The 12941-nt window shown below is 43.1% G+C and overlaps 1 protein-coding gene across 1 annotated transcript in view; it reads left to right on the top strand.

Annotated features, from left to right (window-relative positions):
- LOC142579877 (MAM and LDL-receptor class A domain-containing protein 1-like) overlaps positions 1 to 12941 on the top strand; it is a 276708-nt gene that overhangs the window by 125204 nt on the left and 138563 nt on the right. Inside the window, exons 25-28 of the mRNA XM_075690514.1 lie at positions 203 to 311; positions 2550 to 2631; positions 6656 to 6781; positions 11552 to 11699. Of these exons, the coding sequence (XP_075546629.1) occupies positions 203 to 311; positions 2550 to 2631; positions 6656 to 6781; positions 11552 to 11699 (465 nt within the window). The remainder of the gene's footprint in view (positions 1 to 202; positions 312 to 2549; positions 2632 to 6655; positions 6782 to 11551; positions 11700 to 12941) is intronic.

Below are 12941 nucleotides of genomic sequence, written 5' to 3'. Positions count from 1 at the left end.
TATACAAAAGAGCTCCATTTATTCATGCGAGCCATGCTACTAAAGGAGAAAAGAAAAGAAATACCAAGTACACTACTAAATACTAAGCACTAAGCAAAAAGTACACCAAGCAACAAAAAAGTATATACAGATACAATGTCGCATTTTCGGGTGCTTTCGTCAACTTTGAGGTTAACGTGTCATGGTGCAATACCTTCCGCAGGATTTCCGTCTTCTCGGGGAAGCAGGAACTGCTCCGTGTGGTCACACGGACCGGTAACCGCTGGGAGCACGTACTGGGCTCTTTCAGCATACCTAAAGAAGGGTTCGAGGTATGCCTTCTTTCTCTGGCTTACCTTGAAGTAGCACTATAGTATCAGAACCCCCACATTTTACCCGAAGCACGGGTAACACAAACTTTGAAGACAAATCCCGATGTCATCGGTGCCGGAGAGGAGCCTATTGTTGCAAAATTAATGTTGGGAAGGGGGGGGGGGATTAACGTCAACAGTGAAGGTACCTAGAAAACATCAAAAGTCTAAACCAAGTAGCCAGATTGTTCAACTTTCTTGAGTTCTAAATATACGGATTGTACGCGTCTGTAATGCCGTTACACTCATTGACATTTAAGCTTATATAGTACTGTCAGCCCATTAGACATCTCCTAAGAAGTAGCCTGGAAGTTACCGCGCCCCTACGTCTCTTGCGGTAGACAACCACTTAAGAGGAAGCTTTAGCTCGGGCCCAACTCCGACGCGGCCTATTCAAATACATGTGAAACGCAAAAACGTTTTTATGAGATAACCCCTGGACCAATTTTGATGAAATTTGTCGCATTTGAAAGAGAAAGTTAAATTCTAGTGACTGTTGGAAGCGGAATTTCGATTTAGGGCTTGAATTTTCTTAAAACGATTTTCAAATATTTGACCGTTAGAAAAAAATAGAAGCACGAAGTTTATAAATTCATAGCTCTGCATAAAGAACCGATATCGCGGTTCTGTAAGCGGCATCCATTAGATCATTCAAAGCGGACAAATTCAATATGTCATTTTACATCTTACGTGAATGTGTTACGTTGGTTACGACGGTTTTGCAAAAGTTGTATTTCTCTATGATTAAATTTTTTTATATTCATGTGTAACATATCAATTTTGTCCGCTTTAGATATACTATTAGATGCAATTCACAGAATTGTATTATCATTTTTAGTGGTTAAGTTACAGAGTTGTAAACTTGATAGTTTCGTTTTTTGAAAATTTTCGATTTTTGCCAATTTTTAATAAAAAATTTACGATCTAACTCAAAAATTGAAAACCAACAGTCACTATATATTAAGTTTGCCTTTTAAATGCAACAAACCTCGTCAAATTTGGTGCAGTGGTTGCCGAGAAAAACGAATTCTCCTTTTACATGTATTTAGATAGGAGCACTTGAGCTAAAGCTTCCTCTTAAGACCAGATGCAAACAATGACGAATTTTACATAACAGAGGAGCTTGTCATAGAAGCGATGCACGAGCGCACACGTGCACTACAATACCAGTGTGCATACAGCACCAGTAGCATTGGTGACGATGTCTTGTGTCGCTGCATTTGACCAAAATACATAGTACTTTTATGGCAATGACCACCTGCCTTTTTACTGTTTTCTTCCACAAGAGTAAGTTCGTAGAGGTGCATTCCTTGCAACCTAGCGAAACGTTCTTCTTATAAGATTGACTGGCCTCAAAATGGCAGGCAGGCAGAATACAAGGGGCATACGTCAAAGGTATTGGCTCCTTTGTCGATTCCCTGCCCGTGTGCCACTACAACTGTTAGCCACGCAGCTCAATAACAATAAAAGGAGTGCTCTCTCTCCCGATAGCCTGTTCCTCTAACTCCCTCACAAAGCCATCAATATGTTCTGACGCTCCTGGGCAGTGTGAGATAATAGGTACATCGCAAAGCCGCAGCGTGAAACACGTGGACAACACGCCAGACCAGTTCTGTTTTCGCCTTTCACTAATTTGCATGACCCAATTTTTTATTCGTTAGTCCTTGCCAGAACCTAACATGTGACAGGCGTCCTGTAAGACCAAAAATCGGCATCTGCACCTTATGTCCGTAGTGTGCATGTGGCACAAGAGTAGCTTGCGAAATTTGACTGACTTATTGGAAGCATGGGTTGCTCTTCAGATACCTAGGCAGATTGCCTATGTCTCCATCTTGATTGCATTTTGAGCTGTTTGCATGTATTATCCTTCTCATGTTAGCTATAGAGGAAGTTGTGACGTGGCACTGTGGATACGATGCCCAGTGGTAAAATGGAGCTTCGTTAAGGCTCCACTACAGTTACCAATTATTGCGCTACGCTTGCGCGTTCTCCTGACGCGTACGAGGCGCCTATTTTCAATGGAGTCATGAAATAACGTCTGTATTGTAATGCTTGTAGAACGCAAGCGAAAATGCCAGACCAGACTACAGCACGCTCAATGTTATTCGCTACTTCGAGTACTGTCATAGGCGGTATCTCAGAGAGTGCATCGAAGTTGGTGTTCTTTGCCACTATACCAAACTGCTCTGGCCTATGCAGATGGAGATCCGGGCGTCCATAGGACTTGGTGTAGTGTCGCTGGACGATCTGCAGGTAACCGCTGGACCATGCCCGCAACGAGGTTAGTTCACGTTTTCCTAATCATTTCTTTAACATAGCTACTGTGAGCTTATTTGACATTTTAACTATCAGGGTGTTACCTGACTTTCCCACCACTTTGGTGGTCAGTGAGAAAAATAAAGAACTTGGAGATAATACACGTACGCGAGCTATACGTTTCTCCTATAACTACAGTGTTTTTCATTTAGTATGCTTTCGTTTCTACTTGTCATCTAAATTCATCATTCTATTTTTACAGACTGCACGATGAAGGCACCTCACAGTCACCTGTAAATACTTAGGTCTGATTTTGTCGGCGGGCTGTATCTTAGGACCACCAATTTCCTAATTTCCTCACACCACCTATTTATCTGCAGTCATTTACTGCATTTTCCTTCCATTGGGATGGCAAAATTTAATTGGCCATGTTTGGTTATCTGTTTTGCGCATTATATGGCCTGCCCAACTCTCCTTTCCTTTTACATGCAACTATACTGCAATGCCGGCTACCTTTTCTCCTCTCTAATCCAAAGTGTTGTACTCCTGTCTATTCAAGCTAGGCTTGTCATTTGTCGTTTCATCATTTATTACCGAAGAGTTTTTCGAGCTTGTTTGTTAGACTAGAAGTTTCTGTCCCTTATGTTTTAATGTCTGGAGACTGACTTATAGGCAAATGCCTATTTCCTCCCGCACCATAAGGCCTTATTTGTGTCTGAGCACAAATTATGTGATAAGAAGTCATTTAGCACACATTGTATTTCACCTATATATGTCCATTTAGGTCATTTGTTCGTATATGTTCGTATTCGTGCCTTCAGCGCCTGACAATGCTTCATTTGGCGCTCTTTTTGTTTTCAAAGCACATTCTGCTTTCCACAAGACCTAGCAGCACAGGCCGATCTTGCTAATGACAGTGCACCCAGTAATGTGGTACAACAAATAAGGGATCGCGTTGCAAGGCCTAATGACCTTTCTAGGGTTTCTCAACACCTCCCGGACACTTGTTAGCAGTGAAAGAGAAAAAGATTCCTAAAAGTCTGTTTCTTCGCCCATGGACATGCAACTCCATGTTACTTCGCAGGCTATGGTTTGAGATAAGAACGCATAGCATTTCAATAGAGATACCTCGGATAGAATGCAGACTGTAGAGGACATTGTGGGTATTTTATGAGGAAGAGTGCAAAGTTCACTGGAGCCACTATAGTCTAGTTATGTGGTATCCCTTTTCAGCGCCTCCGCTCTCGTATGGTTGCACTCGTGGTTGTATTTAGCCAATCGCGGTTTATCTACAGCAGTAAGATCTGCCGTTCGCCCTGATCTCTTCATTTAAATAAGTGTATTATGAAGATACACGAAGTGCCCCAACGTGTGATAGTACAACAAAAAAACTTTGCGAAGGATGAACTCCTAGAGACATATAGTAAGGCACTGACCGAGCGCTTTTTGTGAACTGTTAAAAATTAGTCATTCACTATACTAACAGAAGTTTAATGCATCCATGTGTTTTACAGCAGCTGTAAAAAAAAAAAGCTTTTGCAACATGGGAGTCTGTGTTAAAAAAGAAACAACGTTCTTTCTAATCAAATGACTTTCCGAGATTCGTACAAGCAAACACTAATTGAATCCCAGAGATTGTGACGCCCTCAAAAATAGAGAGGTACAGAAATGATACCCTCACCTGTATCTATGTTTAGCGCTTGTTTTCAACCTATAAAATGTTATTGTGAGTGAGAAAACGCGTAATCTTGAGCTTCGAAAACTACAGATGATAACCACGCCTTAGTGTGATAGGTCTTCAAAAGATTTATACACGTATAGTATTTATTTGTTCTTTTTTCGCTGGAACATTTGTTGACTTCAGTTCATTAGGCACAAATTTTAGCCTCTTGCTGCAACCGTTCAGCTGCTTCCTACGCATTTTGCGTTTTTCGTGCCTGCTCCACTTGATGCCATTGTAAGAATTTAAATTTGGCTAATAAATTCACGCTACCCGCTCTTTGTGTTAAAATTAACGTGTTAACCATGCTGTTTGCAATAAAGCGATTGGCATAATACTGGCATGTCCTGTGCTAATCAATGTCCTGTTGAGGGATGGCTTGCGCAATAAGGTTGCTACCTCTGTTTTTCTGCCATAAACATCGCCAATTGCCATTCAATACAGTGAAAGTTAGGATCCATGATGAATTTGTCATTATATTTTGGCCTCCGTGGTGCATAAAATGAGGCTTTCATAAATTGACCTTCATAAACGAACACTTGCAGAGATTATAGAAACTAGTAGCCAATGGAGTATTATAATTTTCTTGCGAGGCTATTGAGAGCCACCCTATGGTGTTCTGAATATTATGCTACAAACACATTATTAGATCAGACAAGGGGAGACTACAAACTAGAGCTCTGTTTCACGGCTACAAAAGAGACAGAATCAAGGCAGGTGTATTAGCAAGATCACAGCTTTCGGTAAGATACGGAACTTTAGAAGAGGACGATTTTCTGAAGAAGAGACATAATGAATGCACGAAATTCTGTAGTGAGAACCTAGCTGTGCGCATTCGTTCTGCGCCCGCGGTTTGCCGCTCTATTTTGCTTGAATAAATTACGTTGAACTAGATCAGAGTGGCTATCGCAGTGGCTATCGCAGTATGGCACATGTGCTGCCCCTTAAATCCCCATTACTACTTCATAAACAATTGAAAATAATTTCTGAACGAAACATTCATTAAAAATAATGAATGCTGCAGTAAATATTAGGAAGAAAGCAAAGTGGGGATTTCGCGAATGGCCGTGATAAGTATTTCGATAATATATTGCGTTTTAATTTAGGGTGTAAAATAAGTTTTGCGATTAGTATAGGCTATCGAGCAGTTGATTATACATAAGAAAATACATATTTAGCATAAATATTTATCTTTCTTAGGTGTAATGAACTGCATTAGTATAATGTATATAACATAATCGACAATTTTCTACTGATGACAATTACCTGCAGAAGCGTTATTCATTTTTTATAATCTTTGTAAAACTTAATCGCATTAAAATGCTCCGCAGCCGATTGTATGTGGTCGCGTGTCCATAACTGCGTGTTTCAGTCTTCTTGCTGTGAATCGTGGCTACTTTGACAATTTCACTCAAATAAGTAGAGGTGCGAAATGTACTAACGATTTTGAGCTCTCGTTACAAATGAATGTCGCTAAGATTGTCATAGTTTTGTCGACCGAGTATTACAAAACGAATACATTGATAATGAGTGCGCTCCTTAAGCAGTTTTCTCAAGTGAACAACAGTAGCGAGGAGGTCATGATTGCGCACGTGGGATACACTTTCTGTTATTTAATGCTAACAAAAAGGTTTCCGAATAAATCTGAGGGCACAGCGACGGGTGATGAAAAGGAAATGACAGGCCTACATACCTAAAAAGTGCGAAATGAGTCATAAGATACACAGAGAATAGCTGATTTTATATGTTAGATTGACTGGACCAAGTGGCAGTGTACTAAAAACAAACGCATGAACACAATGGCGAATTCAGGCTGAGCTCTATCGACACTTTTATACCAAAATTCCTACCCAAGATAGGCTCGCTCATATTAAGTCGTCAAATTACGCATAGCATGTGACTGCCTACTGAGACATTTTTCTGAAGTTTTCCTAGACTTTTTCGCGTCAGCTGTCTTAGCTAACTCAGCTGTCACAGAGGTCTATTAAGTACGATGAATTTTTCTAATAAGGGACTGTGCGTGCATTCTTGGGTACAGTACGCATGCCTGTTTCGTTCTCCCGGTGTGTCTTCAGCGCTGAAGTTTTTTTTTTTTACCAACATGGATTGTCAATCAGTGCAAAGCTGCAATCGACGGTGATAAAGATAGGTAATCAATTATTTTTTAAGAAAGAACGGAGAGTTTAGAGAAGCGTGCAGAAATAATATCGTGGGAGGCAGATACAAAATTTGATATGCGCTTGAGTCGTTCAGAAGAGCAGAAATAGCTCCTGCACAAGGTCTTCTTCGCTATCAGGGTTCCATGACAAACATAAATCTTCCACTTCAGATTCTTGCTCCTGGGAGGATGGTTTGTCGTGCAAGATTTTCAACAGTCCAGGCAATGTCGCCCAGTGGAGACGTCGCCTCGCATCGAAAATTGGTGTCCCTGACCACACGCTCAACAGCCTCGAAGGTATGTGGCGAACCTCGCTTTTAAATCCGCGCACAGAGAAACAAGGCAGTCCGTCTCCACCCGTAGCTACACCGTGAGGAAGTGTGTTCACCACGTGTGTACAGTTGGTGCAGTGTCTCCAGGCCTAACTTGCCGCGGATATATATAGGCTGCCCGTTTGTAAAAGCGGGCATAGCTGTGATAGACACTATAGGTGAAAACCGCCTGCCCCCCCCCCCCCCCCTATGCCACACAGTGCAGTTGAAGAAGGCTGGCGTGCACACCGACTCATTACTTCTATTTAGCGGCCATTTGAAATTATACGTTTATCTGATTTTATTTTATGAGGCTAAAGCCTAGAACTCATCGGTAACTGCATTCCAGAGAGCCCAAGGGACTGGTTTCTGTGGTTTCCTATGCGAAGGGCGCGCAAAAGCTCCTGCGAAGGTATTACAAAACGAGAATCGCCATCCCTTCTCCTTATACCAAAACTGTACTTATGTTCGCAAGAGCTCCTATGTTATAATCCTTACTAAACGGGAATTCAAGCCAATATTTATGATAGACATATCAACAATTTCCGTGCCAAGCACAAGTCCCAATCATCCAGATGTTCTCTCCAAAATGTGACAGTTGCGGATCTCACTGGTCGAAGAACTTCCTTTAATTTGCTGAGTGTCACGCATGAGTGGCAGTTTCTTCGCCATTTTGGGGTGAATTCTGCGCTGTAACACGCTTCCAGAAAACTGTTTGAGTGCACAGATTGCGGAAACGCAACGGAAGTCTGCCTTCTCGGAATCTTAAAAATGGCTATACGGACAATTACAGCGACAACAGCCGCCCCTTGATGCCCGTATTTGGATATCTTCAGACGTTTCATTTTATTTTGGGAAGGTAAAAGCAGCACGAAAAAAAGAAGAAGAAAACGTGGACAGAAAGGCAGAAAAACAGACAAGACACAGCTTGTCCGTTTTCCCCCCCTCTGTCTACGTTCCTTCGCGTTGCTAATAACTTCTCTACCATGAATGCCTAACAACTCGTCGAACTTTCAGTGCCTTTGCACCTTGCTTCGCCTCAAGTAAACAATTGTACCTGCAAAGCACTAGTGAGCAGTGTTGGTAGCTTCAACTTAGTACTCACGTTTGCGAGAAAGGTTTAATTACAATCTCTGGTGACCTCTGGCGTAGAGGGGGCTAGACAAAAACGATTTATCGCCGATGTCTCTGTGATTTATTTTCCAGGCCCGGCTAGCATTAACCCGTCAAGTGGACGATAACGAAAGCACACTTGACTGCTGTTTCAAGAACTGTAGCTCTTTATATAGACTGTTTCTGTCTACCTGCAACTCACCTATTTGCAACTCAAAATATGAAAAAAAAAATATTGACACCTATAGAGAATGAAAATAGCAATCTGTCTGCTGACACTACAGTAATGAAAGCTGTTCACGATGAATCACTCATTTAAAAAATCCGAAGATGTTAGTGGCATGGTGAACAATTTCTAACACGCGAATGATTAATAGCAAGGCCGCCAGCCAATAAAAAGAACAGCGCCTACGAGTAGAAATCCGTGTAAATTCGGACCCTGGGCACCAGCTCATGGCATCACGTTTCGCTGCCTGCTGTGAAAATATTTCGATTATACAAAAAAAGGGGAGAGTTGAAAGGACGTTACCTCGGTTCCGCAGTGAGGCCGCACTTGCACTGCGGCCTGCCTAATGCGTTACGTACCAAGGTAACGTATGGCGTATCACCGTAACGTGTCACGAGTTACAAAAGCCAAAACAGGCCATTTCAACAGTGCGAGACGTTACCGGGGCCAGCGACGCATCATACATTGGTCATTGGCTCGGATTTTTCCGATAGACAAAAGGTTGGCACGAAGAATTTGGCTCCAAGCAGCTGTCACACTGTTCCTGAAGCTGAAGTTTGAGGAACTTTTTCCTGATTGAAATACATCAGATTCTGCCTGGGTCAATGGAGCAGTTTGAATTATTCCTCATTTCGAATTCAATGATTTTAAGATACCGCAATTTCAGTGCATTAACTGTTGTTCGGTACGCTGTCCTATACTTGCCATTCGTGGTAAATATGTAAAGACCACGACCCTCCTCGACGAACTGTACCATTTACCATTAGAATTCGTGCTGCCTTCTGAAGGATTCACTTGCAATTACAACGATCATTCGATCAACCGTTTGTCGCGCGTTCCATTGAAAAGCAAGGCAGGAACATCGTGCTTTGATCTTGTCGCCAACATAGGTCAGCTACTACGGCTGCAACTTATGCATAAGCGGGTACGTTCTAGTGCCTAGAACAATTGCTGACAGTTTTGTGGAACGGTAAAGCAGCGCCGTAGTTGGTGAACACACAGTCCTCGGGTAACACATGCTGCTGTAAGCATCTCAGCCAAAAATGTGCAGGCGTGCGCGGCGCGCGGGGCTCGCAAGCGTAGCGCGAAGTCATCTTTTTCTCAGAGACTCACTTTCCAACAGAAGCCTTCGTCTCGCTCCTTTCGGGCTGCTATATTTCGTCATAAGAGAGATTCCCATACGCGGCTGCTATATAAGCTAATAGCTGACATCAACCAACACGGGTGTTGAGATCAGTGCGCTTGTTCCTGTTGCCGCTGTGCATATTTATTGACGCAGCGCAATAAGCAGGCTGAAGTAAGCGAGAATCTGCGTTAAAAAATTTCAATAAAGACTGCGTACTTCCTGAAGTACGACTTTCGTACTATCGCCGACTGTAGTCTGGTAATGCTCGTCCGCGCGTCGCCCACGTGGGAATGAAACTTTGGTCACACGGCTGATGAGTGTGGTAGCCGTCAGGTCTCGCTATTTTCTCAGTTAGTTTTGAACACTGAACTAGCGCTGAACCGCGCGAAACTTAAGGTCAGAACAGATGTATGCTTGCCAACGCGCGCTAAATCCTTCCCGCTCCTGGCTAGACGCTTTGGCAGACTTCCCTTCGTACTGATTTAGTTTCATCGCTCCAAAATACGCCATTTATATCAGGCTATACTAAGTTTCCGGCAAGCGGGCGCAGGACAAAGCCGATCCGCCCTACATAACACAGCCAGCCTGGCGCCCATGAGCGTGACTACACACTCCAGCCCCTGAGCATAGCTAATATTGCGCACTACAGTTGGTCACTACAGTAGCACGCAGCTGCCTCTGCTACATTGCTTAGACACCACGGCCGCCGCGGAATGCCAAGGCGAGCCCGTTTGCTGAGCTCGGTGCAGCTCGCTGAGCATAATCGCGTGCTCAGAATGGACACTTAGGGTGACTGACGTGGCTCCAGGCAGATTTTCGAGCCAGCCCGAGCGCCGAAATCCGACAAGAACAGGCCCTCTGCTTCTTGGGTTGCTCAGCTTCGAAACGTTGTCACCAACATTGTCGAAGCTCTTTTGGTTAGGAATACTTCAAATGCGAGCGCTGAGTGGGGCATCCATCGCTTACTCGATGTGGGCACTGCCGAGGCACTCACGCGAGGGAACATCACCACGACGTTTAAGTGCAAAGGGCAGCGTAGCACTTTCCACTCGGTGCGAGAAAACACAGCCGGGAATAGCCTATATTACATTTTAGCGCGGCAAAGCAATGCGACACCGTGAATTCAGCCGTAAGTTAAGCGATAGCCTCGAAGTATGGCGCATAGTTTGCACCGAAATCGGATGTATTGACGTCTATGTGAACATCTAATATCAAATTTGAACTGCACACCACGCTGACGTTCAGTAGTCGAAGCCTTGTGGGCACCGGCCCGGTCCGCTGTAGCCTTCGCAGTGCAAGGCATTGAAGAAGGACCGAGAGCACCAGGAAACATTCGCACTTTTTGTTCGTGACTTCCTCCGTTCTTACGGAAATAAATTGAAAATTGAAAACATGGTGAAGTAGATGACAGGTGATCTTTGATCGCCAATAATTACGCTTCTGCTGGCCTCATTGATGCACTTTTTTCGGCAAAATATTTCTGAAATAGTCTGTTTTAATGAGTAGTGCATTTTTCGATTTAAATAATGAGTGATTCAGGACCCCTTTAAGTATAGTTGAGAGCAACCTGGCATGATAATAATTATACGACATTAAAAACGCTTCATAGTTTTTCACAAGATCACTTATTCAATTATCTCTTATTTAATTGCGCCAGAATTTCCCCTACTCAATCCTAACGCAGATAACTTTACACAGCCTCTAGCCTGCTTATAAAGTCTAAAAAAATTAAATTATGAGATTTTACGTGCCAAAACCACTTTCTGATTATGAGGCACGCCGTGGTGGGGGACTCCGGATTAATTGTGACAACCTAGGGTTCTTTAACGTGCACCTAAATCTAAGTACACGGGTGTTTTCGCATTTCGCTCCCACCGAAATGCGGCTGCCTTAGCCGGGATTCGATCCCGCGACCTCGTGCTCAGCAGCCCAACACCATACCCACTGAGCAACCACGGCGGGTGTATAAAGTCTGGAGGACTACTTTGCATCACTATTTTTTATTTTTCTGTACAGGATTGTAGTCTATTCAATAAAATAAACCTGTTTTGTATATACCTACAGACCTTACCTTGCCTTATGACTTGTATTCTGCACTACTGGCGCAAAACCTGCGGATCACATACGGTTAAGCAAGAGCAACTGAAGGAGTGGCCTTATTAGATAAATCGCTCATTTTCTATACACAACTGCTCAATTAATCTGTGTGAGCGATGACCGTTATTACGCATTAAGCGTTAGGGGCACTGGTTTACTCAGTAATGGTTATTCCATGACATGATACCCTGCAGGCTATTACTTGTTTTTGAACACGACGGCACTGGACTCACACCACCCGATGTCCAGAGTGTTCATGTCCAGCAGGAAGCCGACTGAAGCCACCTGCGTCACCTTCTGGTGGAGGGGCAAGGGCGCCCGAAGCCAACTGAATGTGTACAGGTGGGCCACTATGAACAAGCTGAGCGACTACTCAATAATAAATTAGGCTACATGTTTAGGTGACACCTGCAATATAAAACACTAAACCCGTTACTAGTTTCAAAGGTGGGGTAGGCGAAAAATTTTGCCAGGAGAGAAGGATGGTGTGCGAGCCGACCTTGCTATCCCTGCATCGGGTCCCCATAGTGTCATACGCTCTCGTGACTTCTGGACGAGGCAAGCTGTTCAATAAACAAACACATGAAGTAATCACATAGCGTTAGAAATAAACTTAAGGGCGAAAACGTGAGCACAATGTGTGAATAATGTTTTTAATAGGGAAATGTCTCCTACACCGCCGAATCTTTGACGCAGCGATGGGGTCGTCGGGGCAAAATTTAAAGGTAACGGTAGGAACTCGTTCATCTACGTTCGAGTGCTCTTTTTCGAATTTTTTCTTGGCAGGCTGAAACCACGAGTATTTCAGTAAGGGTAATATACAAGTCTGAGGATAGATGAGCTTGGGACATTTTCCCCCAGCCCTTCGCAGGCATTCAGGCCTACGCCAACAATACAGGCGTTTCTACAACTACTAAAGCTACAAGCCCGGTCTTCTTTATGATTTCTTTTTAAGGAATACAAAAAATATATTTTTTAATCTTATACCTATAATATTTCATCCATTGCAACTGCAATGAACGATCACAAATTGCCATCACAATGTTTCTGTGGGCACCATGGAACACACTAGGAGAAGTAATGTAATGTTGCATTTCTCTTCTTACTTCACATGACATAACCTTTCTTTGTGCTTGTGTTGCAGGTGCAACATTTTAAACTTCCACACAAATCCACCACTCTCTTGTGCACTTACTTGTGAGCCCAACATGATGAAATTATGAGTTAAATCTAAATTTACAAAAGAATTCTCACAATAAAGTCCTTGACTGGGACGGAAATTGCACGAATTTGAACGCAGTTGAAAAGCTGAACGGTATCTCCTCTTGTGGGAACCTTGTTATTACGTTCAGCCCTGGTCATGAAAGTTTCAAGCATATACATAGGCAAAAGAAAAAGAAGAACATTCGTGTTGGTGTACTCGTGCGTTCTTGTAGTGTGTGGACCAGGCACCAAATGATTAAGCAGCATATTACAAGGTTAACCGAGGAAATCTAAGCGCACTTCTTCACCTCATCCGTGAGAGCGTGCGTATACCGAACGCATTGCTAAACACATTTGCATTTATCATATTCAAGGCTAGTG

This window comes from Dermacentor variabilis, chromosome 4 (genome assembly GCF_050947875.1).
Source record: "Dermacentor variabilis isolate Ectoservices chromosome 4, ASM5094787v1, whole genome shotgun sequence".
Taxonomy (NCBI): domain Eukaryota; kingdom Metazoa; phylum Arthropoda; class Arachnida; order Ixodida; family Ixodidae; genus Dermacentor; species Dermacentor variabilis.
This window is presented reverse-complemented; position numbering and strand designations above follow the sequence as displayed.